Source organism: Moschus berezovskii, chromosome 22 (genome assembly GCF_049115385.1).
Source record: "Moschus berezovskii isolate FMDL1 chromosome 22, NW_MosBer_1.0, whole genome shotgun sequence".
In the NCBI taxonomy this organism is placed as follows: domain Eukaryota; kingdom Metazoa; phylum Chordata; class Mammalia; order Artiodactyla; family Moschidae; genus Moschus; species Moschus berezovskii.
In genome coordinates, this window is record NC_142481.1 from 815,000 (window position 1) to 840,184 (window position 25,185).

Here is a 25,185-nt window from a genome sequence, read left to right on the forward strand (position 1 = left end):
GTATATGGTCACTGGAACGTTTGTGGATGAACTTTCAGAAGAGGCATATTCTGTCTAATTTACTGCAGTCTTCTCAACCCCCTAATAATCCAGTATTACTGCACCAATGAAACCAACCCCCTTTAAAACTGAGTTCCCCTGCCAAATTTATGGTTAACATCTCTACTCAAAACTGTATTCCTTTTCTTGTCCTATCCCTGTTTCACTCAGGATTGAGGACTATCAAATAAAAGCAGGACCCCATGGGTCCTCCTGGGCATAAAAGTTCCTCCATGTCCCTTGTTTGTTAGTATTGATAGAAAAAGGCTTTAGTTTCCAAGGCTTTCCCTGAGTTCCAAAGAACAGATTCAAGCAGCTCCTAATTAAGGAAGTGAGGGAATACAGAAACAAAGGAAAAGCAGTCAAGAAAGAAAAGTAATGACAGCTTAAACAATGCTGCCATTGCTGCTGTTTAGTCTCTAAGTCCTGTGTAACTCTTTTGTGACCCCATGGACTGAAGCCCCCCAGGCTCTGCTGTCCATGAAATTCTCCAGTCAGGAATACTGGAGTAGGTTGCCATTTCCTTCTCCAGGGAATCTTCCTGACCAAGGGATCAAACCCATGTCTCCTGCTTGGCAGGTGAATTCTTTGCCACTGAGCCCCCTGGGAAGCCCATCATAAACAACAGCTCAGCAATAAAACAGAGTCCTAGTTCCTCCTCAAGGGATACATAGAACAATCTGACACATACCTTTGAGCTGTTCTGTAGAAACCAAGTCCCCCACCCAGGTGGAAGATAGTGACTACATGCTGACCACAAGCACACAGACCCCAGGCTGGTTGAAACTAGCAGCTTGATGATTAAGAAAACCGAAACATCACCCTGTTAACTCAATACTAAGCAATCAGAAGAAAGTCCACGAGCAGCAACACTCAAACCAGATGCTGCCTTTAAAAACTCCTCCCTGAAATCCACTGGGGAGTTCAGGTCTTTTGAACATTAGCTGCCCATTCTCCTTGCTTCTGTATGTGCGTGCTCAGTCCCTTCAGTCATGTCTGCCTCTTTGCAACTCTACGGACTGTATCCCACCAGGCTCCTCTGTCCATGGTATTCTCCAGGCAAGAGAATTTCCTCCTCCAGGGATCGAACCTGCGTCTTCTGCATTCCAGGTGGATTCTTTACCACTGAGCCACCTGGGACGCCCTCTCCTTGCTTCCGTTCCGTTCCGTTCCATTCCATCGCTCAGTCGTGTCCGACTCTTTGCGACCCCATGGACTGTAGCCTACCAGGCTTCTCCGTCCAAGGGATTCTCCAGGCAAGAATACTGGAGTGGGTTACCGTTTCCTTCTCCTGGGGATCTTCCCGACCCAGGGATCGAACCCAGGTCTCCCGCATTGGAGGCAGACGCTTTAACCTCTGAGCCACCAGGGAAGCCCAAGTACCCTGCAATAAATGCTATGCTTCACTTCACCGTAACCTGGAGTCAGTAGACTGGCTGTGATACACCTGGGCAAGTGGACTTGAGTTTGGCTGCGTAACACCAGTGATTCTACCTGATCCTTATAGTCTAACAATAAATGACACTAGCCTATGAAAATTTGCACATCATGGCACAGAACATGGGGAAAAGCCCCCCTCAGTGGAGCTAGGAAGTATGTTAACAAGGGAATAAAATTTTCATGTTGCTCACAGAAGCACTGGGGGTCCTCAAAACAAAGGCCTCCTCTTTAGGGTGAATTCCGACCTCTCCAAAAATCCTGGCAGCAGTCCACCAACTAGGACCACAAGGCCCTGCAGTCTTTCTTGCAAGGCCTTGGGGAATAATGCAAAAGTTAGACCACAGCTGGACAAAGAGCTACTTATTCCCACAAAACCTGTTCACTCCTACCTGCTCATTGCTCATAATTCTGCTTCCAAACCCCTGTGGATGAGAATAGACCTGCCAAAATTAAAGTTGCAACAGCGGGCCTTTAAAAAAGATCACAAACCAAAGCAATGTGCAACAAGCAGTTCCCAGGTTAGTAAATTAGAATCTGGAAAAATTCATCACAAGTATGACATGAGAACAATAATGTCCCTGAAAAAGGTAGTTCTTCTTAGAAAGCTGAGTTAGGTCCTTTGGACCAAAACTGGGTCAGGTCCATTCCCTGAAAAATCAGAAAGGAATGGCGATCTGGCTAAGGGCCTGGGCTATTTATAACTTCCTCAAGCAAATGCGAGAACACAGAGGTCAGTTTTCCTGAAACTGTTGTAGTGGTGACTGATGTAGAGAGGTGAAACGGCTTCAGTCAGAAACTGAGTGTGACATAAATCTAACAGCTCTGGGCAGCTTAGAAAATACAATGCATTTCCTTAAAGTTGCATATGTAACTGAAACTTATGAGGAATCTTGCATGATATATGCTTGAATTAGAGAGGTTTAAATTCAGGTAAATGGCTCTCACACAGTCTCCTCCAGTGTTGTTATCCTGAATGAGGAAATAAAACATTCCCTGAACATTTAAGACTTTTCTCCAGTGTGAACTCTCTGGTGTCTAAGGAGGTTAGATTTGCAGCTGAAGGATTTCTCACATTCACTACACTCATAAGGTCTTTTTCCAGTGTGAACTCTCTGGTGTCTAAGGAAGCTAGATTTCCAGCTAAAGGATTTCTCAGTCACTGCACTCATAAGGCCTCTCACCAGTGTGACCTCTCTGGTGTTGAATGAGGCTATCACTTCGGCTGAAGGATTTTCCACACTTGTTACACTCATATGGCTTTTTTCCAGCGTGGGCTCGCTGATGTTGAATAAGGCTAACATTTTGGCTAAAGGATTTCCCACATTCATTACACTCACACGGCTTTTCTCCAGAATGAATTCTCTGGTGGTGAATAAGGCCAGAGTGTTGTCTAAAAGATTTCCTACATTCACTGCACTCATAAGATTTTGTGCCAGAATGAATTCTCTGATGTTGAATGAGCTCAGATTTTTGGGTAAAGGATTTTCCACATTCAGTGCACTCAAAAGTTCTTTCTCCAGAGTGAACTCTCTGATGTTCAATGAAGACAAATTTGCGACTAAAGGAGTTTCCACAAACACTGCACTCATATGGTCTTTCACCAGTATGAACACTCCAGTGTCGAATGAGGTTAGACAACTTTCTAAAGGACTTTCCACATTCACTGCACACATAAGGCCTTTCTCCACTGTGAATTCTCTGGTGTTGAATGAGGTCATATTTGTAGCTAAAAGATTTCCCACATTCACTGCATTCATAAGGCCTTTCTCCAGTGTGAACTCTTTGGTGCCAGAAAAGGCTAGAGCTGTGTCTAAAAGTCTTCCCACATTCGGTGCATGCATGAGGTCTTTCTTTAGTGTGAACTCTCTGGTGTAAATGAGCTAGGATTTGTAGCTAAAGAATTTCCTACATTCACCACATTTAAAATGAATTCCTCCAGTAAGTTGTCTCTGTTGGTGAACGAGTTTGGATTTGTGACTGAAGACTTTTCTGCATTCACAAGTCCTTTCTCCAGTGTGAATTCTCTGGTGTTTTGTAAGACTAAAGTTGTGGGTAAATAATTTCCCACATTCTCTGTGTCCAGAAGGAATTGTACCACTGTGAATTCTCTGCTGTTTAACAAGGCCAGAGATTTGGCTAAAGAATTTCCCACATTCACCACATTCATATGGCCTTTGTCCAGTGTGAATTTGCTGGTGCTGAACAAGTCTGTAGTTGCAGTTGAAGCCTTTACTACATTTGTTACACTGATAAAGTCCTTCTTTATAGCAGACACTTTGATCTTGAACAAGGTTGTGGTTGTGGCTGTCAACTTTTTCACATTCACCCCACTTGTAATGAATTTTTCCCCTGTGAAAGGCCTGCCCACTCTTCCTGCCACTCTGTGATTCCTCATTGTTGGTTGTGGCTTGGTGCTGGAGAAGGCCCAAGGTGGCTGGGCAGTCCTTCCCATCTTCCCTACTGGTGAGAGGCTTCCCTGACACAAAGAGGTTGCAGTTCCTCACAAATGAGACCCTCTCCACATCTCTTTCCCAGGGCTTCTCTCCACTGTCATCCCTCTGCTGCCAGTGAAAGTTTGCACTGGAACAGAAGTGTCTCAAACATGTACCACACCAGTCTGGCTTCTGAAAAGAGTATACTGTTCAGTGCTCTGCTTGGTGCAAAGTATCTTTTAAAATGGGGACACACATCTCACAGGGGTGGATCTTCTGGGTGGATGGACCTGCCTTAGAAACCCTGACCTGTGACTCTGCTTCTACAGATAAACTCTGCTCAGTAAGGGCCTCCTCATCTTCTGTTCCATGCCAACAACCTGAAAGCAGAGAAACACTGAGGAAATGCATGTTGACTTTGGTGGGAGAGGAAAGACCCAATACAAAGGTGTGTCAGACACAACTGAGAATGAATCATGGGTTTTTTCTAAAAACAAAGGAGCTGGGGGCAAACTGAGGAAGTGGCTGCTTGGCAGCAGTGGGCAGGCCTGTGAAGATCATAGAATAGGGGAGACCTAACCAGACAAAGGACACAAGGATGGGGTGCACCACATGGCACAGAGGCAAGGTCTCCAACTCATTTCTCTGCCAAAACCTTTCTGTTGTGGTGAAGGCTGGTTGTGTCCTGCCCTGGTAAAATTCAACTGGAACTGAGTGACCAGGGTTCAAGGACTATTTAAGGATATGTGCACACCTCATGATACACGTGCAGATCAATGTGGGAGAACACTGCAGAGGGAGCAGTGCAGAGGAACAGGTGATCCATGGAAGCTACAAAGGTGAAGGTGGTCAGGAACTGGAAGTCACAGATGAAATGACAAGACAGCAAAGTGTCAGGTATGGGGAAAAGGCATAAGTGAAGTATGGCCAAAGGCACTACTGGACACAGGGAAGGTTCCTGATTTGATCTGAAAACAATCGTGATGTCATGTCCTTCCCCAGCTGCCACACCCCAGGCCCAGGAGGCTCTCCGCTGAGACCATCTCACCATGTCTAGTCTGAAAGAACTAGGATTCTCTCTGTACCCTCCACTGTGTAACTACTCAGAACCTTAATACTGCAAGTCATAAAAGACTGCAGCATAAGTGAGTGGCTAGCACTGGCCTCGAGCAACTTGGCATTGACAGTATTCAGTAAAGAAAACATTACAAACAACAACTGAAGGAGAGTTTTCCAAGAACAGCCCATGGTTCACGTAAGTAATGACCATGACCTGGCACAAGCAGTCACAAAGAACTCTTAGCTAGAAGAAGGGGGAAGAACTGGAGGCCAGGGATCTGGACGTAGTCACTCCACCAGGGAGATGGCAAGCAGGATGGGATTCATTAGGTGGCCTGCTAGATTCCTGACTCCCAGACCCATCTCTGCACTTCTGGAGGCAACAGGTGTTAGGGCTGCTTGGGGAGTACACTGCTCAGAGCACTACACACAGCTCAGTGCTGGCATCCACAGCACATCTGACAAGAAAGCGGAGGAAGTCAGCAGAGCCTGTGGTCCAGCTGTGGGAAAGACAATGCTAATTCAGGGGGAAAGGGGAAAACAGGACATCATCTCAGAACACGAGGAAGGGTGTGAAGGTCTTACCCAGGGATGCTACAAGTGCAAAGTTTTCCAGCATCACACTGTAGTACAGGAGTCTCTGAGCCTCATCCAGGAGCCCCCACTCCTCCTGGGAGAAGTCAATGGCCACATCCTCAAATTCCATACCCTGTCATAATGGAGACAGTTCACATTCCACCATCAGCTTCTCTCCTAGGATTCTAAGTTCATTGTGCCATGTTCCCCCTGCCCTGCCCTCCTCACCAATTTATCCTCTGCTCACTCTACTTCCCAACAATTCAGAGGAGATATCCTTGATGCCATTAGAATCACTCTCCTTATAGTCTCACTGATACTGTATTCTCCCACATCAATAGGCAGATGAGCAGACAGGTGACATCTGACCTCTGGGTCTGGGATGTAGGCCACATGACCTCTTGTCAATAAGGTGGGTGTCACGAACATAGGTTAGGGAGATAGGCTGGCCACAGGGAAGGTGTAATGATCTGACACTGGTCCTTCCTTCACCCTTATATCACAACAGGGTCCTGGGGCCGTTAGTTCACACTACCTCTTCATATGCACATCATTCTTTGTTTTTTGTTTTTATCAGTGTAGGAAACTTTATTATTCAAGATTCCAAGCTCCTGGCCCACCTTACAAGCAGGATTTTTTTTTCCTTTTTTTTTTAATGTTTTAATTTATTTATTTTAATTGGAGGCTAATTACTTTACAGTATTGTAGTGGTTTTTGCCATACATTGACATGAATCAGCCATGAGTGTACATGTGTTCCCCATCCTGAACCCCCTCCCACCTCCCTCCCCAGCACATCATTCTTTGAACCACACTTTGCTCCTGCAGCTGTATGCTACAACTTCAAAGGTCATATAGCTTTGCCATGATGGGGATAGTTCATTTCATGACCAGGTTTCTCCCTCAGATTCTAATTTCACTACCTTCCCAGTCTATCCCCTGCTAAGCCTGTCCCTTCCCCACAATGGTGAAGATTTCCAAGCTGAGGTGGCACTGATACCCACTGTCTCATCATGGTCCTACTGATCACTGTGTCAACCCTCAACAATAGGCAGATGGGCAGATAGATGTCACCTAAGCGCTGGACTTGGCACATGAAGCCTCACTATTTTCAGGCAATTCCCCGTGTGTTCCCCAGATTTTCTCCCAGACACCACCAATCATGGGTTCTCACCCTTCACTCTTAGGCCAATACCAAGGCCCTGGAGCCATGAGTTCATGTTTGCTCTCCATGTGTACAGCATTCTTCCCACCACAACTCTCTCACAACTGCACTCCCTCAGCCGCAGGCCCCTCCTGCTTTACACCATAATCATCTCCTTAGCATCTCAATTCATAACTCAGCATATGTGATCTATACAATGCTTGCCAGTTCAAACACAATCAAGTTCTACCTGAGACAGTGAAGGTCCCCACTAACAAAGGCAGCCTAGGGTCCTACTATGAAAGCCTCCTTCCTTGACTGTCCCTTGCTCCAACCTCATCTATGGAGAACCACATCAGATCTCAGATACCCATGGCTGCCTCCAATTGTGCTGCATTTGATGAACCCTCACCAGTCACAGCTTTCCTCTCACCACCTAACCCTCATTCAAGGCCCAGCACTTGCCCTTTGCACCACTGTGAATTTTCCAGATGACTATTTGTGTCTCAGATCTGATCTGGTAGCCAGACTAGAACACCCAAAGTCCCACCAAGGGTTACCACAAAATCCTGGTGAGTTGGTAGAGCACCAGCTTCTTTGAAATACTCCTGATGATGCCTCTGCATCCAGCTCACATCCACTGATCCCTCAGAGACCTTGGTTGCATGCCAAACCATTTGCCCTCACAACCCTCTCTGTGACCACCTCCCTCACCTGTGCAGTGACACCCACGTCCCATAACCAGGGGTTCAAGCAAGAAGCCCAGTTCTCAGACCCTCCCTCTTCTTCCATTATCATCCCGACCAGGATTTCCTATAATAAAATTATCTACAACTCCTCCCTCGTCTACACACTCTCCACTACCTTTTGGATAAGCCTGCATCCCAAACTCCTCCTCAGAGTTCCAGATGCCCACAAACTGTCCTCTGAAACATCTCATACCCTCAAGAGGCCAAGAATAAAACTTCTGATAGCCCCAGTGAAAACTACCATGTCTATGGACTTCCCCATCTCAGTTGGTGGAGGCTTCAGATGCAAAAACCAAACTTTCACTTGACCCATGACTCCCACCTCTCCTCCTCTCAACCTCAAAATCAGAAAATTCAAGTTGCCATACCTAAAACCCCAAGCCAGAATCCAGCCACTTCTCTCACGGCCACCACCCTGGTCCACCAACCAGCACCCTCACTCAGACTATAGCAGTATTCTCCTCCTTGCCCTTCTGATCACCACCCTGAGGCCAGTACTGTTCTTAATGTTGCAGCAACACAGAGTGTGTTGTGACCTGGGGCAGATCACCTGTCTCCACTGCTCCAAATCTCTCACTGCTCCCAACACCTTCAGAAAGTATTAGTCGCTCAGTCGTGTCCCACTCTTTGTGACCCCATGGACTATAGCCCACCAGGATCCTCTGTCCATGGATTTCTCCCAGCAAGAATACTGGAGTGGGGTGCCATTCACTACTCAAAGGGATCTTCTTGACCCAGGGATCTTCCCAACCCAGGGTTCCAACCCCCAGTCTTCTGTATTGCAGGCCAGATTTTTTTACCGTCTGAGCCACCACCTCCAGAGGAGACATCCAATTCTCACAAGACAGTTCCAGAACTACCTCCTGCTCCACTGTTCCCAGTCCCACAAGAAAGAAAAGATACCTGCAGGTCCGTGAACCATCTCTACCACCCCCTCCAGGACTTTGTACTTTCTGGTACTTATGCCTAAGCTGGTACTTTCCTTATCTCATTCGACTGGTCGCCAACAATGGAAACCACTCTATATATCTCCAGGCCTGGAATGTGTTCATGGTCCCCAAGCCCAAGGCCTGGAAGAGTGGTAGAACAATACCAGGACGTTATTATTCCAGAGACCATAAGAGTGGGGTGAGGACTAAGGAGAGACTGAAATAAACTGCAGGAACGACTATCACTAAGTGATTCTGTGGTACAGAAATCTGTAGGAAAAGGGAGGTCATTTGAGAATTTGAGACAACCATGGCCAGCATCCTTGGCTCAGGACGCTTAGTACTCTTGGCGAGCCCAGGACCCAGATGAGCTCAAAATGTCTGAGCCCCCACACTGTCTGTCAGACATAAGACTCCAGCCACGACCGCCCCACCGTCCTGGACCCTGGAGTCTGGGCTGCGGGCACTCAGGGATTTAGTGTCTGGCGTGGCAAGGGTAGTGGGAGGACGAACGTTTCGTTTACCTGTGGTGGGTCCCTTAGAGTCGCCACCACCGCCATCGGACTCTGTATGGAGCAGAGTCTGTAAGGCGCACAGATCTGGATCTCTGCCTGTTTTGGGTCGCCCTGAGGTACGCCGCCTGGTGGCTCAGCTGGTAAAGAATCCAGCCTGCAATGTGGGAACTTAAGAGACAGAATCCAACGCCGCAAAAAAGAGTTAAAATCTTTCTCTCCCAAAGCCTGTTCCAACAGGCCCTCCCTTGGTTGCGCCCTTTCTTGGGACCATTAGTATTTATTATCTTGCTGCTCTTATTTGGACCCTGTTTCTTCAATCTCTTTCAAAGGTTTCTCCAAGATCGGATTTGGGCCATCTCTCAAGACCAGGTCAAGACCATTCTTGAGAGCCTCACCTCAACACCAGAAAAAGGGGACCCTGGGCCCTAGCACAATCCTCCGTTCCAGACCCAGAGCTGTCGCCCTGACCCAGCACGAAGTAGCCAGAGAGATACAGCGCCCTTTCCCCCCATCTTTTTACGACTTCAAGTTCTGGAGCGAAGGAGTCCTCGGGCCTAGAAAAGAAGATAACGACCTCAAGGGCCCTTGCTGAGCCACCTGACTTGGGGGATGACAAAACTGAACTTTAAGTCCCACCCCGATACTCCGTGCAGATTGCATCAGCCTGGGACCCTCCACCCCTTGGACACCGCCCCCCCCCCGCACCTCCCCACCCCGGCCCCTGTTCATCCGAAAACTTCCATCTCAGCTAAAAATTACCCAGAACGCCCCACCTGACTAAATCTTCCCCTATAGCTTCTGCAAAACCTCCCCTTAAATATGAAGCCTCCCTGATCCTGCACGTGCTCAGCCTGGTCGTTAGACATACAGTCGACCCTCCTTGCCTGAATAAAGGTAACCTGTTTCCGTTGAGGTCATCTTCCTTTTTTCATTGCCTCGTCTTGAACTATACCTTACAGCCTGGGCTGCGGGCACTCGGGGATTTAGTCTGGTGTGGCGAGGTTGGTGACTGCTCGGAGGACGAACGTTTCGTTTACCTGTGGTGGGTCCCTTAGCGTCGCCGCCGCCGCTGGAGCGGAGCGGAAGTCTGTAAGGCGTGGAGATCCGGATCTCTGCCTGTTTTGGGTGGCACCAAGGTACGCTCAGCTGGTAAAGAATCCGTTGGCAATGTGGGAGACCTGGGTTCCATCCTTGGGTTGGGAAGATCCCCTGGAGATGGGCACGGCTACCCACTCCAGTATTCTGGCCTGGAGAATTCCATGGACTGTAGAGTCCATGGGTCGCAAAGAGTAGGACAAGACTGAACGACTTTCACTTTCACGAGGTGTGCCTCCACCAAATCTTGGACCGGCCTCTGTGGAAGCCTCCGGCTCCTTCTTTTTTAGGATCCCAGGCTCTGAAACACTAAGCTGGCAATCTGACCTGCTTAGAGTGCGTGCTTAGTCGCTTCAGTCGTGCCCAACTCTCTGCGACCCTATGGACCATGGCCTGCCAGGCTCCTCTGTCCATGGGATTCTCCAGGCAAGAATAATGAAGTGGGTTATCATTTCCTTCTCCAAACCTTACCTGAGACAAGCCAAAACGACCGCCACAAGGAGGGTGCCGGAAGTCCCGCCCCCACGCCATGCCCACGCAGGGAAATACTTCAGTCCTGGGCTTTAATTGGCTCAGATCCGCCACCTTTCGGCGCATTGCCCCCTGGTTACTGTAGTTTCCACATCTGTGCAAGCTACTTAGAGAAACCTGCCTGGTAGCCACCTAAGCGAGGAAAAGTTCTCCGCAGAACAGAGAAATGTGGCTATTATTTTGTAATAACTTTAAATGAAGTTCACCCTATAAAAATATTGTCACGAGACTTCCCTGGCAGTTCAGTGGTTAAGACTCCATGCTTTCGCTACAGGGTTTTGTAGACCCTGTGTGTCTGCAGAAACTCCCAGACTTCCCCAGTGCCCAGTTGTTAAGAATCCGCCCGCAAATGTGGGGACGCGGATTCGATTCCTGGTCCTGGAAGATCCCACATGCATGGGAGCAACTAAGTTTGGGCACCACAACTTCTGAGCCCGCACTGTAGAACCCGCTCACATAACTAGAGAAAACACAGTCGCAGCAAGGAAGACCTAGCACAGACAAAAGTAATAAAATAAACACACACAGAAACCCCCCAAATGTGCTGATCTGGACTCACAGCGGAGTCTCCACCTCAGCCGAATGCACAGGAGGTGACCAACGGGAGCCCACCTCTGTATTGCTGAACTCTGCCTATAACCACTGGGATTGGAGCTGGGTGGAGGCCCTGCACTCTTTCTGTTTATGATTTCCATACCTGTATGGTGCCAAGTGGAGTCGGACAGGCAACTGGTTTGTCAAGGAGACGTGTCGACTGCGCATTTAACCTGCAAAACTCAACCATGTTGCCTAAGTAGAGGAGGGAGAGAAAAAGTCTTTTTTGGAAAAAAATAATTTATTTATCTTACTTGCTGATTCCAATAAACTGTACTCAAAGGTCAGGTATTAAAATCAGACTAGTCACAGTACTAAGCATTTCGGAAGACGTGGACATCCAAGATCTTTTATAATACTAATGATGCGGTAATGGATAAAATCAATTTGAATATGTTTGCCTCCAGGAATCGGAGAAATACTTGTATTTTGCCTTTACTCTTATACTGCTACCATACGCAACACTATTTTTTTCTTATTGAAGTATAGTTGATTTACCATATTATATTAGTTTCAGGTGTGATTCAATACAACGGTGATCCAATATTTTTATAGATTATACTCATTTAAAGTTATTACAAAATAGTGGCCATATTTCCTTGTGCTGTACAATATATCCCGGTTGCTTATTTATTTTTTACATAGCAGTTTGTCTCTATGCATCTTTTCCCCTGTCTTGCTCCTCCCTCTTCCCCTCTCCCCGCTGATAAGCACTAGTTTGCTCTCTATAAGTCTGTTTCTTTTTTGTCATATACATTCTCTTAATTCAATTTTATATTCCACACATGATTGATAGCAGAGTATCTTTCATTGATTTATTTCACTAAGCATAACACTCTCTAGGTCCATCCGTATTGTTGCAAATGGCAGAAATTCATTCTTTTTTATAGCTGAATAATATTTCATATATATATATATATATATATATATATGGGCTTCCCAAATGGCTCCACAGGTAAAGAATGAGCCTGCAATTCAGGAGACACAGGAGACATGGGTTTGATCCTTGGATCAGGAAGATCCCCTGGAGTGGGAAATGGCAACTCACTCCAGTATTCTTGCCTGGGAAATCCCATGGACAGAGGAACCTGGTGGGCTACAGTCCATGGAGTTTCAAAGAGTCTGACATGAATACACACACACACATAAACACACATATATACATACCACAGGCTTCCTTGGTGCCTCAGCAGTAAAGAATCCACCTGCAATGCAGAAGATGTGGGTTCGATCCCTGGGTTGGGATGATCCTCTGGAGAAGGAAATGCCAACCTACTCCAGTATTTTTGCCTGGAAAATCCCATGGACAGTGAAGCCTGGTGGGCTATGGTCCATGGGGTTGCAAAATATCTGATATGACTGAGTGACCAAACAACAACAAATATATCCCATGTCTTTCTTTCATGTGTTGATGGAACTTAGGAGACTTCTATGTCTTGATTATTGTAAACAGTGTTGCTATGAAAACTGGTGTGCCTGTATCTTTTTTTTTTTTCATTTACTCTTATTTTTGGCTGTGCTGGGTCTTTGTTGCTTCTTGCAGGCTTTCTCTCATTGCAGAGAATGGGGTCTACCCTCTAGTTGAGGTGCCCAAGGTTCTCACTGTGGTGGCTTCTCTTGTTGCAGAGCACAGACTCTAGAGTGCTGGCTCAGTAATTGTGGTGCACCGACTTAATTGCCCTGTGGTACGTGGGATCTTCCCAAATCAGGAGTTGAACCAGTGTCCTTTGCATTGCAAGGCAGATTCTTAAACACTAAACCACCAGGGAAATCGCATGTGTTTTTTTCAAGTAACCACACTCAACACTTCTGACACCAGAAGTGTGATTTTTTTTCTCACACCAACCAGTTCTCTGTGACACCACCTGGGTGTCTTTCTGACACTAACTGCACCAAGTGCAAATTCCTCAGGTTAAGAACTCAGTCCCATAGGACTGGCTCACACTTCAGAGGCCAGTTGCAAAGAGTGGTTCCCCCATTACCCACAAGTTCTGTCCAATTTGGTTGCAAACCAGTTTCCTCTGATCACTCTCCTTGAATTTGATCATTTGCTAGAACAGTTCCCAGCAGTCAGGGAAATGCTTACTTAACCAGTTTACTATATTGTAAGGGAAATGCCAAAGGATACAAATGAACTTTCAGATGAAGAGGTACAGAGAGATTGGGAAGGGTCTTTGAGCTCAGGAGCTTCTATCCCTTTAGAGTTGGGACCTGCCACCCTCCTGGCACATGGATGTGTTCTTTAGCTGGGAAGAAATCCAAGTCCTGAACTTAAAAAGGCATGATTCATGATTAACTTAATCTCCAGTCCCTCTCCACTTTCAGAAGGATGGCGAGGTGGAGGTAAATGTTTCAAGTTTCTAATCATGGTTTGCTCTTTCCAGTGATGAGCCCCTGTCCTGAAGCCATCCAGGAACCCACCAAGCATCACCTCACTAAGAGATGAAAAGACACTCCTTTCATCCTAGAAATTTCAAAGCATTAATTGCTTCTGTATCAGGAGCCAGAGTCCAAAACCAAAGAGTAGAACAGAAGATGCTCCTTGTGTTTTTATCTCTTAGGAAAATACGAGAGTTTTCAGAGCTCTGTTCTGGGGAACCGGGCAGATTCCAATACATGTATTTTTGCTATGTTTCACAGCCCACCTCCCAGAGGTCTTTCCAAAGAAAAGCTTTCTTTAATACCAAGATTTTCAAGAATATTCACAGCAGCAAAACACCTGGAGACAGCCCAAGCAAGAAGATGGATAGGACTTCCCTAGTGGTCCAGCGGATAAGAACCTGCCTGCCAATGCAGGGAACATGGGTTCGATCTCTGGTCCAAGAAGAGTTCACATGCCAAGGGAAAACTAAACCTGTAGGCTACAACCACTGAGCCTGTGCTCTAGAGCCGGGGCTCCGCAACAAGAGAAGCCAACACAATGATAAGCCTTTGCACCACAAGGAAAATGCTCCCGCTTAATAAACTAGAGAAAGCCCATGTGCAGAAACAAAAACCCAGCACAACCAAAAAATAATTTAAGAAAATAGTTATTCTAAAAATAAAAGTTATTCTAAAGCTTGCCTTCAGAGATGGCAATGCTTTTTTTTTTTTTTTTAAGAGGGCTTCTCTCTACATTCATCTGGAGCATCTCCACATTATCCGCACTCATGTAGTTCTCCCTTCTATGGAAGCATCAAGGGAATCAGAGAGGTGTCAGATTTACCCAGCAGAATGCCCCATTCCAGAATTCAGGCATTTCTACGTGGCACCTTCCAGTTTCTCAGTGAAACTGAACCCTAATTTCCTCCTGGAAACCAGTTCACAAATGTATTCCAAGTAACTGGCACATATGCCTTTGCCTTGGCTGTACACAGAATCGACTTTTTCCAAAGTGAACTTTCAAACTGATTCTGCGAGTAAGCTCCCTCTACACGCATAAGCTCCATCTACTGGAATAAATGAATGGAACACATTGGACTTTTCTGGCATTTGTTAATAAAATTGCATCCTGCAACTTTCAGTACCAGTCTTATTTAGGTCCAGTTTACCTATCAAATTTTAAGCCACTGAATATAAGAAATGATTATATATTTTTTAAATATAAAGGGTTCCTTTCTTCGGTTAGACTTCTTTTCTGAGTTTCCATCTCTGCTTACCTTTTTTAGGTGCCTGTGGCTGCACTAGATGTAAAGGGTGTGAGTGGAGGACAGGGGAGCAGGCAGGGAAATTCTGACAGGACCACTGCGAGCTGGTGTTTGTGTCTTGGGCTTGGAACTCACTGTCTTCTCACATAAGGCACATGTCTAAAGTTTAAAGAATAAACACCAATATAACACATTCATTCATTTGAGAGACATTTATTGGTTATTTGAAATGTTCCAGACACTTTTCTAGGCAACCAAGGTACTTAAGTGAACAAAACGGAGAAATTCCCTGCCCTCCATAAACTTGCATTTTGGAAGGGTGAAGCAATAAATGGAAAATACAATTAGAAAATTCTATTTAACATTTTTAAAATTTGCGGGGTTTTTTTCTATTTTTTTATTTGTACTTTTTTTGGGCTGCATTGTGCAGCATTTGGGATCTTAGTTCCCTGACCAGGGATGGAACCCATGCCCTCTAGTGGAAGCACAGAGTCCAAACCACTGGACTGTCAGGAAAGCCACCACTTTTTTTCTTTTAATTATTTTTATAAAGTATATTCGAAATAGAGAAATACTATGGAAATCTACATATTCACATACATATTTATGTCCATTACATTGGGGCCGTAGCCAAGGAAGCTTAATTTAGTGTGGAGCACTTTTGAGGGTAGTTTTCTGGTGAAACCTAAGATGGCGGTGGTAGGTGGAGGACTGGCGGAAGCGTCTCTGGCAGAGGGAACACTCATAGGGCTTCTCTCCCGTGTGGGTTCTCTCATGAGCTCGAAGGTTGGTTTTGTGGGTGAAAGCCATTTCACATGTGCTGCACGCGAAGGGCTTCTCTCCTGTATGAATCCTCTGATGCACGTGGAGGTCTGATGCCTGGAAGAAGCCTTTGCCACACTCGCCACAAATATATGTCCTCTCATTATTGTGTCTTTTCTGGTGAACTCTGAACCGAGAGGAATGTCTGAAGGTCTTGGGACATCTCTCACATCTGTATACTTCTGGGGCTCTGTCGGATCTTTCCTGGTGTTCCCCACATGCAGAAGTCCCCTCAGAGCTCTGGTGGGTAGAAACAGGCTCAGGGGTGACCTGGTCTGGTTCCACTTCCATGAGGACATCTTGAGAGGAGGGTCCTCTCGGGGATCCGTCCTGGGGCCTGGAGGGGCCTGGGCCTGCTCCTCTTCTGGAGCTTCGTGGATTCTCCAGAGAAACACCTCCTTCTTCCAGCCTCAGATGGTTCTCTTCTTGGACAATGAGTAGGGAGGGTATTTGATTGCTTGGACTAGTAATACTGTCACTTAATTGAGTTTTCATAGAAATGTTGCCATCATTTTCTTTATCTTCATTTCCTGTAGGGGGCGAAAAAGTGACTCAGGGAAGTTACACCCAAGAAAGAGCCCACATGGGCCACCCCTCTGGGACCTGGGCTCTGCCCACTCACTTTGTCCTGTTTCCAGGGATGTATCTTGAGGAGTCCAGGAGGGTGTCCCCACATTCTCTCTTGTTGGGGTTCCTGTCGACAACTGTTTTGTGAAGTGAATGATGACTTGTCTTAAGGGCATATTCTCAGAAAAGAGGGCTTCCTGTCCCTGCATGTGGACATGGACCTGTGAACGAAGCCTGGTTACTGTCTGTAATAACTCTTCTTTCTCTACTTCCAGGCAACTCCAACAGACTACTTATTTCTGACCCTCCCATGCCCCTTACCCTGGGGTCAGAACCCCTACTTACTAAGCCAGGTATCTTCATGTCATCATCTGTCAGATCCTCCATGAGTTTCTCCAGGTTTCTGCCACTTGCATTCCATTTCTCCTGTAAAGTGGACCTGTCACTGCAGTGCCCATTGATCATAAACTGTTCCAGGACCAGACGAGAAATTATTTCATCCTTGCTGTGTTTTTCTGGCTGCAGCCATGAGTGAAATAAGTGATAGAGTCTTTGCAGTTCCTGTCTTGCAGTTGAATTATTGCTATCTCGAAGTAAGTTGAGCTGAGTGCTGGGGAACTCAGGGATCCCCTCTTCCTCCTGGATGGCAGATCCTTGGGTGGGTGAATTTTCTGACCCAGGACCCCTCCTGGATGGTTCACCTTCAAAGGAGATTCTGAGGTCTGAAGCCATTCTTAACAAGAATTCTCAGAGAGCTTCAACTTGAGGGATTCAGTCTCCACTGATTTGTTTCTCAGGCAATCTCTTTCAGCAACCAGTGGATGTTTTAAGGACTGCAAAGCTAGAGACAGAAGAAATATGTAGTTAAATACAGCACTGTCATAGTTGAAAAGAAGCAAACAAAATCCAGGTTCAACTGAGTTCATGGACCAGTTCCACTAGACGTTTAGTGAATAAACGAATGGAGAAAATGGCAACATTCTTAGTAATCCCAGAGATGTAAAATGAGACTACAACGACTAGCTGCAAAATCACTACCTCCCAGAAGCACTAGAATAAAAGAGTTAGCTGTGGCATGGATTGCAGGACCTGGAATTCTTAATCACTGCTGGTGAGAACTCACATGGAAATGCTTTGACTAGTATGTAATAAATCTGTATTTATGCATTCCCTGTGACTCATCAGTTTTACTTCTCTGCCTGTACTCAACAGAAAAAATATATTCATGTGCATCACAGACATATACAAGAATGTTTATATCAACATAATTCATAATATCTCCATGCTGTAAATAATCTAGTGTCCAGTATTAAATGGGACAGATTATGGTTAACTGATGTCGAGGCATATTTGATAGACTGAGAAGAAATGAACTCCTTTATGCAACAACATAGAATAACCACAAAACACAGTGTGAAATGAAATAATCCAGGCACTAAACTATACATTTTGTTTCTTCTCATTAATGTTCATTGAAAAGCATTTAAGTATTATCAATATTATTTAGGATGTTGATTACATTTTTGGGAACACTGGTAGATCCTGGAATAAGAACTTATGGAGGACCCAATCCCAGTTTGCCTGGGACTAAAGAGAGAGTTCCTGGGATGCTGAACTTCCAGTTTTAGTGGGCAACAGTCTACTTCTTGATCTCAGGGAGAGTTATACAGAAATGTTTCTCTGTCAAAATCCATCAAGCCATATGCTTTCACTTTTTCTTTTTTCTTTATGTGCATTACTGTTCAATAAAAACATTCAGCTTAACTTAAAATAATAAGGGGGGGTGGACTTCCCTGGTGGAACAGTGGATAAGAACCCCCTGTCAATGGAGGGAACATGGGTTCAATCCATGGCCCAGGAATATTCTACATGCCATGGAGCAATGAAGCCCGGATACCATGACTACGGAGCCCACGTGCTGCAACTACTGAAGCCTGTGAACCTAGAGCCTGTCTTCCGCAACAAAAGAACTCACCACAGTGAGAAGCCCATGCACTGCAACTACAGAAAGCCCACGCAGAGCAACAAAGATCCAGTGCAACCAAAAAATAAAAATAAACAAATAAATAAATAGTTTCTAAAAAGATTTAAACAGTAAATGGGGGGCCTTCCTTGGTAGTCCAGTGACTAAGCCTCAACACTCTCAATGTAGGGTGTTTGGGTTCCATCCCTGGTCAGGGAACAAGATCCTCCTGAATACCACAGCTAAGACCCAGTGTGGCCAAATAAAGAAAGCAAAATAATTATTTTAAAATAATAAATGGAGTCTTAAATCCATAATTGGAATTGACCGAACTGAATGAAGGCAATGATCTAGTATCAATACAAAGATATTCCTTCAGTCATTATAACAAAACAAACTGTTACCAAAAAAGGGACAATAAAGTGAATGAAATAGTCAGGCTGGAACCCATGCACATGATCATCTTGTGTTGGAAACTCCTACAGCAGACACAAGAGTCTGCAGACCCAGCCCAGCTACACCCTGTGTCAGCTTGATGATACATTCCTTAGAAAATTTTCCCTTTACTTTCACCTCTGTCTCTCTTTTTCCATCAACAATTACCCTTTCTTATGAAAAACATTTGTCTTTGCTTCACTGATATTATCAAAGTAATAATTTTATATTGATCTGTCTCTAATGCCTGTCCTTTTCCATTGGAGTGTAGGATTCAGAGGTGAAGCTTGCATTGCTCAATACTGATTTGTGACTGTAAAGTATACGATCTGGGCAACCATAGGCAAAGGCTTCCCTGGTGGCTCAGAGGTAAAGAAACTGCCTGCCAAGCTGGAGACTCAAATTTGATCCCAGGGTCAGGAAGATCCTCTGGAGGAGGGCATGGCAACCCACTCCAGTATTCTTGCCTGGGAAATTCCATGGAGAGAGGAGCCTCATGAGCTACAGTCCATGGGGTCGCAAAGAGTCAGACATGACTCAGTGACTAAACAAGAACTATAGGCACACCCCTTGGGATGTCAAACAAAAGATTTAATCCTCTTACTATATTATTGTTCTAATTTTTATTTTTCTATACAATTAACATTTCAAAGATTATTCATTTATTTTTTTGGCTCAGCCATGGGTCTTGGAATCGAACCTATGCCTTCAGCAGTAAAAGCACAGAATCTTAACCACAGAGACCAGGGAAGTCTCTGTATTTTTTTTGTTTTGCTTTTTTCAAAAGTAAATTCATGCCACAAGATCAGAAAGTGGGGGTGTTTGTTGGGATTGATATGTGGGCTTCCAAATACCTAATTAATTTCTGTTAACTGATATCATGCTTTGTGTCAACCTCACCTGGTGATCTGATCAGATTAGCCACCCTGATCTCATCAATGAATGAGGCAAAGATGATTCTAGGAAAAACCCTGTAGGAGAACACTGGAACACATCTCTGTTCTCCCCCTAATCAGAGCTTCTGGCTCAGTGATAAAGGATCTGCCTGCCAATGCAGGAGACAGAAGAGATTTGGGTTCTATCCCTGTGTCGGAAAGATCTCCTGGAGAAGAAAATGGTAACCCACTCCAATATTCTTGCTTGGAGAATTCCATGGACAGAGGAACTTGGTGGGCTACAGACCACCAGGTCTCAAAAGAGTTGGACAGGACTCAGTGTGTCTAAACAACAACAACAATGATCCATTTATCACACCTATTCAGTCAGCCTTTTTAAAATGCTAATCTGCTCATGTGAGACTCCATTGATTCACTTAAAATTCCCTCTATGGCTCCCTCCTGCTCTCAGTGAAAAGCACCAAGTCCTTCCTAGTTCCACCAGGCTTTGCCTCCGCTTTTCCTCACCCCTCCAAAGTGGCTGGTTATCTACCCACCTTCATGGGTTTCTATTGTTGTTTTTTTTTTTTTCCAGTGTAATACCCCTGGGACTCCGTATGAGCTCTCTTTTTTTTGGCCATGTGGCATGTGGGATCTTAGTTCCCCAACCAGGGATCAAACCCGCACTCCATGCATTGAAAGCTCCGAGTCTTTACCACCGGATGGCCAGAGAAGTCCCATGTGTTCTCTCTGTGGACTTCTCCAGGCATACATAGACCACATGGTCACATTTGCAGACATGCACTCAATTTCACACAAGCAAGGCTGCGGAGCAGCATTATGGCTAAGACTTGGAATTCGAAATTGTCATATTTAGACAATTGTTGGAATACGAAATTGTCATATTTTCATCACAAGAAAAAGAAATGTAATGATGTATGCTGATGGATGCTAACTAGACTTATTGTGATGATTATTTCCCAATGCATGCAAATATCATGTCATATGTAGTACGTCTGGAACTAATACAGTATATACAGCAATTATATCTCAAGAGAAAACAAAACATAACAACCCTTCCCCTACACCATATTACCAGTGTTCTTAATCAGAAGCCTGGCATTTCCAAGCTGTGTGACCCCATACACGATGCCATCAGGCCTCCATCCTTGTCATGGGGGCTCTGATCTCTAAGGACACCCAGCTCAGAACTGCCACAAGAGCCAAAATAATTATTACATATGAAGCACATGAAGGATTCACTGGCACATGGCAAGCACAGAGTAAAAGTCTGCTAAGTAACTGACACACACCCTTTCACTTTCATCCCCACTCTCATCTCAATTGACCATGAACATCCACTTCCATCTGGACCTCCAGGGGGCTTCCCTGGGGGTTCAGCAGTAGAGAATTTACCTGCCAGTACAAGAGACTTTGATCTGAGTCACAAAGATCCCCTGGAGAAGGAAATGGCAACCCACTCCAGTATTCTTGCCTGGAGAACCCCATGGACAGAGGAACCTGGCAGGCTACAGCCATGGTGTCGCAAAGAGTCAGACATGATTTAGTGACTGAAAAAAATGAAAAACCATGCCAGACACAGATTTTCCTAGGAGAACTTGGCCTCAGTCGGGCCAGATTTTGCACAGCTTGATCAGACCATCCCCCATGCCTGTGAGGCATCCATGTCTTTGTATCTAGGAATTTTCTCCCCAGAGCTATGTGTACACAGGAGTGCACACACACACACACACACACAATGGCAAATTTTCCTTTTGTTCAGGAAACTCACCTCCCCCAGAAGACTGAACTCCACACTGGGTGACCCTGAGCTGAAGGCTGAGGACTCTTCCCTGTGTGACTCCCCTTCACAACTGAGTTCATCTGATGCGCCCTCCCAAGGCTCCTCCCTTTTATAGGATCAAGGGACAATAATGCATTTAAAGACCTGATTGGATAGTGTGCCTGTTGATGGGATCTTCATTTGAAGCTTCATTAGCTGACTCTCAGCTTTCCAGTACAGTATTACATACCAGCCCTTGGCCTGGGGCAATAGGCCACAGTCAAACACATATTTCTGCAGTGAAAAATATAACAACACTTGCACTGAAGTGGGGAAAGAAAGTATAATCTCAGGTGTGTTCTGGTCAAGTTCTGTCATCGTTATTGTTTAGTCTCCAAGTCATGTCTGACTCTTTTGTGACCCCATGGACTGTACCCCGCCAGGCTCTTCTGCTATGGAATTTCTCGGGCAAGAATACTGGAGTGGGTTGCCATTTCCTTCTTCAGGGGATCGTCCCAACCCATGAATCGAACCCTGGTCTCCTTCATTGGCAGGCAGATTCTTTACCACTAAGCCACCTGGGAAGTCCCATAGTTTTGTCACAAATGAATCTTATACAAACTTAACACTTTCCAATTTTCCAAGATTTGTGGATTCCAAGTGAAGCAGGGAATAAGGTTAATATTCCCTCCTTTTGGGAATTCCCTGGGAGGCCAGTAGTTAGGACTCGGTACTTTCACTGGTGAGGGCCATGAGAACTAAGATACAACAAGCCGTGAGGCTGGGCCAAAACAAAAACAGAGACAAAGGAAAAGTCTCTTCTCCTGTGCTGGTGAGTCAGAGGATCCCAAAGGAAGGGTTCCTAGTCCAACAAAAGAATCACAGGACTGGAAACAAAAGATCATTTAGTGGGAAGGGAAAGAGCAGTGCTTATTTTAGGTAAAGAAAGTACGCGATGTTTGATGGACTTGTGGGGAGTGAGGAGGGGAGGGGTTTAAATAAAGACTGGCGCCTGGTCTGAAAATCTGGTGGGGGTGTGTTGTGTGCTCACTCGGGGGAAGGCCGGAGGAAGGGATTTCAGGAAAACCCAGTACTTTTTTCTGACTAGTGGAGTGAGTGACCCCCTGGAAGATGAGAGGAGAGTTAGGGAAGCAGACGGAGAGCTTTCTGAGAGAAGGGATTTTTGGAGTAATCCTAATATTATCTGCTTTCAAGTTATATCCAGAATCTGTTACTCCTCCAGCCCCATTATCCCTCCCTCAGATTAATGAGGTCAGCTCCTGACTGACCTCTCCCACCAGTCTTTTTTGTTGTGGGGGTGGGAGGGGGGTGCTGTTAGGAAGCTTGTGAGATGTTAGTTTCCCAACCAGGGATTGAACCCAGGGTCATAGCAAGGAAAGCTGGAATCCTAACCTCTGGACCTCCAGGGAATCCCCTCTCCATGAGTCTTTCTATTCCTGAAGCAGTCATCAGAGGGATACTTTATTTATTTTTTAAAATTTTTATTGGAGGCTAATTATTTTACAATATTATATTGGTTGGTTTTGCCACAGAAGGATACTTTAAAAAAATATTTAAAAAAAAAGTATTTGTTTTTCCACACCACGTGACATGCAGAATCTTAGTTCCCCAACCAGGGATCAATCCCGACCCCCCTCTCAGAGTCTTAACCTCTGGACTGCTAGGGATTAAGTCCAGAACTGTTATTAACAAGTCTGGACATGTCCCTTGTCTGTGGAAGCTCCCAGTGGCTCAGACTGCCTCTTGTAAAGAACTTCTGCACTTCCCTTAGCCTCGCAGTTTCATACAATTCCATAAAAATGAATTATCAGCAATGTGAAATTAACACGAAAACAAAGCCATACAAAATGCAAACTCGTTTATGTGAGCAGATTCAATGGACCTAAAATGCCTGTCAACTCACCCTTAGCATTTACACGCTGTTTCTGGGCTTGCCTCACCCCAGGCAAGAGAGTGTGGAGATACCACAGTGTAGAAACCTGCGTGCTGACTGTGGCCCGGAGGCCCTGCTGACCCAGCTCTGGGGTCCTGGGAGTCTCAGCTCCTCCTTTTGCCCCTTTGCTTCCTCTGCGCCACCCTCATTGACACTGCTGTTCCCAGAACCCCGAGGCTTCACCCCCATCTTAGGCTTTTCTCCCCTTCCCTCTGTCTCTGGGAGAAGAACCCTGGAGTTCTCCTCGAATTCTCTCCAGGTCTTTTTTTCAAACATCTGCTTCTCAATGAGAACTGACCTGGACCCGTTTTCTACAGCTCAGTACCTCCCCTCCCCAGCCCCAGTCAGGCTCTATTTACCCTCTCAGCTTTTTCTCCACAGCACCGATCTCCATGAAACTCTATATTTGCCTTACTTGTCTTGTTTATTGCCTGTCAGTCCCCATTGATAGAAATTTTGTTTCTGTTTTGTTCAGCCCTGTTATCTCCAGTGATTTACACAGAGCTCAGCATTTGGCAGGTCTCTAACAATATGTCAGTTTGAAATGAATATTCCAGGTGTGAGAGAGTGTGGCCTGACCTACTGCGGCTGCTGCAGGAAAGGCAGAATAAGACTTACAGACTTGGTTTATGGAATGGGGGCCTCAAGACAGTTTCTGGTGTGGAAGAGATGGTCATCTTGGGAGGGCTGCTGATCACACCCCAAAACTGCAGCGAGAAACACAGATAACAGCAACTAGCAGAGTCTTGTTGGGAACTGAGGATGCCTCAGACTTGTCTGGATAAGAGTCCTAAGCTGCGGGGAGGAGGAGTTAAAGCAGAGCAGTTTCTGGGGAACTTCCTGCTGGTCCAGTGGTTAAGAATCCACATGCCAGTGCAAGGGACACGGGTTCCATCCCTGATCAGGGAACTAAGATTCCACATGCCCCAGAGCAACTAAGTCCGTGGGCTGCAACTACTGAAGCCTGGGAGCTCAAGACCTGTGTGCCACAACTGAGACCCGATGCAGCCAAATAATTTAAAAACATTGAAAAAGAAAGAAAAGTGGCTTCATGCTCATTTCAGCAGCACATATAATAAAATTGCAATGACACAGAGAATAGCATGGCCCCTGTGCAAGGATGACATGCAAATTTGGGAAGCATTTCATATGTTGTGCCCTTCCCCCTTGTCCTGAAACCCTTTGCTAATTCACACATACACACACACACAAGCAGTTTCAGTTACATGGCATTGGGATACTCAATGACTTCCTGTATAGACTTTGAGGAGAGGTAAAGCTGATGAACTGTCCTGGTTTGTCAGGCCAGGTCCTCTCATCCCACAAACTTTGGGGATGACAACTCAGAAGGCACCTCTACCCTGGCCAAGTTAAGGTTAAAACAGATGAATCTGGTGGCCTATTGTGGTGAAAGCTGGACTCCCTTTCCTGCCCTGCCTAGTCATTTCACATATGTGTGTCCTCCAAGGATTCTGGTCTGAACTTGGTCTTTCCACCACACATACACACACACACACGCACGTGCGCACACACACACACACACACACACACACACACACACAGAGCAACTTATACATCCAGGGGGAAATAACTAGACATTGAAGAGGAATGGCAGCTTCACAAAAGTCATAGCAAGTAACATATGCTATATGGAATGAACAACTGGAAGAAATGTATAAAGAAATGAAATTAAAGGGCTGTGTCGGGGTCGTGTCTGGCCACCGGGCCAGGGCGGTGCTGAGGGGACGGGCAGCTGCTGGTGGCTGTAGTTAAAAAAAAAAAAAAGAAATGAAATTAAGAGGAAAAAGTAAGCCAGGAGGTGAGGAGAGAAAAAGCCACAGGACCAAGAATATATGCTTTTAAAAAATAGGAAAAATGTTGGTTATAGACAACATTGATAAAGAAAGGTCTGAATAGAATACAAAGGAGGATGCATGTGTGTGAGTCCTGTCGCTCAGTCGTGTATGACCCCGCGGACTGTAGCCTGCCAGGCTCCTCTGTCCATGAGATTTCCCAGGCAAGAATACTGGAGTGGGTTGCCATTTCATCCCACAGGGG

At 45.6% G+C, this 25,185-nt stretch overlaps 2 protein-coding genes and 1 non-coding gene across 3 annotated transcripts; 1 reads left to right on the forward strand and 2 right to left on the reverse strand.

Moving 5' to 3' along the window:
• Window positions 1–2,489: 2,489 nt before the first annotated feature.
• Window positions 2,490–10,508, reverse strand: LOC129546369 (uncharacterized). The gene is made up of 8 exons (XM_088830682.1): window positions 10,449–10,508; window positions 9,835–9,998; window positions 9,278–9,436; window positions 8,892–9,036; window positions 5,556–5,679; window positions 4,221–4,291; window positions 3,465–4,040; window positions 2,490–3,372 (listed from the first exon to the last, which is right to left on the reverse strand). The coding sequence occupies exons 1-8, from the start codon at window positions 10,506–10,508 to the stop codon at window positions 2,632–2,634; spliced, it is 2,040 nt and encodes a 679-aa protein (XP_088686808.1). The 3' UTR covers window positions 2,490–2,631.
• Window positions 10,509–15,373: 4,865 nt separating this feature from the next.
• On the reverse strand, window positions 15,374–16,849 carry ZSCAN4 (zinc finger and SCAN domain containing 4). Its single transcript, XM_088830401.1, has 3 exons — window positions 16,463–16,849; window positions 16,173–16,338; window positions 15,374–16,080 (listed from the first exon to the last, which is right to left on the reverse strand). Exons 1-3 carry the CDS (start codon window positions 16,847–16,849, stop codon window positions 15,374–15,376), a joined length of 1,260 nt encoding a protein of 419 aa, XP_088686527.1.
• A 7,329-nt stretch (window positions 16,850–24,178) lies between these two features.
• Window positions 24,179–24,282, forward strand: LOC129547410 (U6 spliceosomal RNA). The gene has a single exon (XR_008684083.1). It is a non-coding gene; the product is annotated as a U6 spliceosomal RNA (small nuclear RNA).
• Window positions 24,283–25,185: the final 903 nt, after the last annotated feature.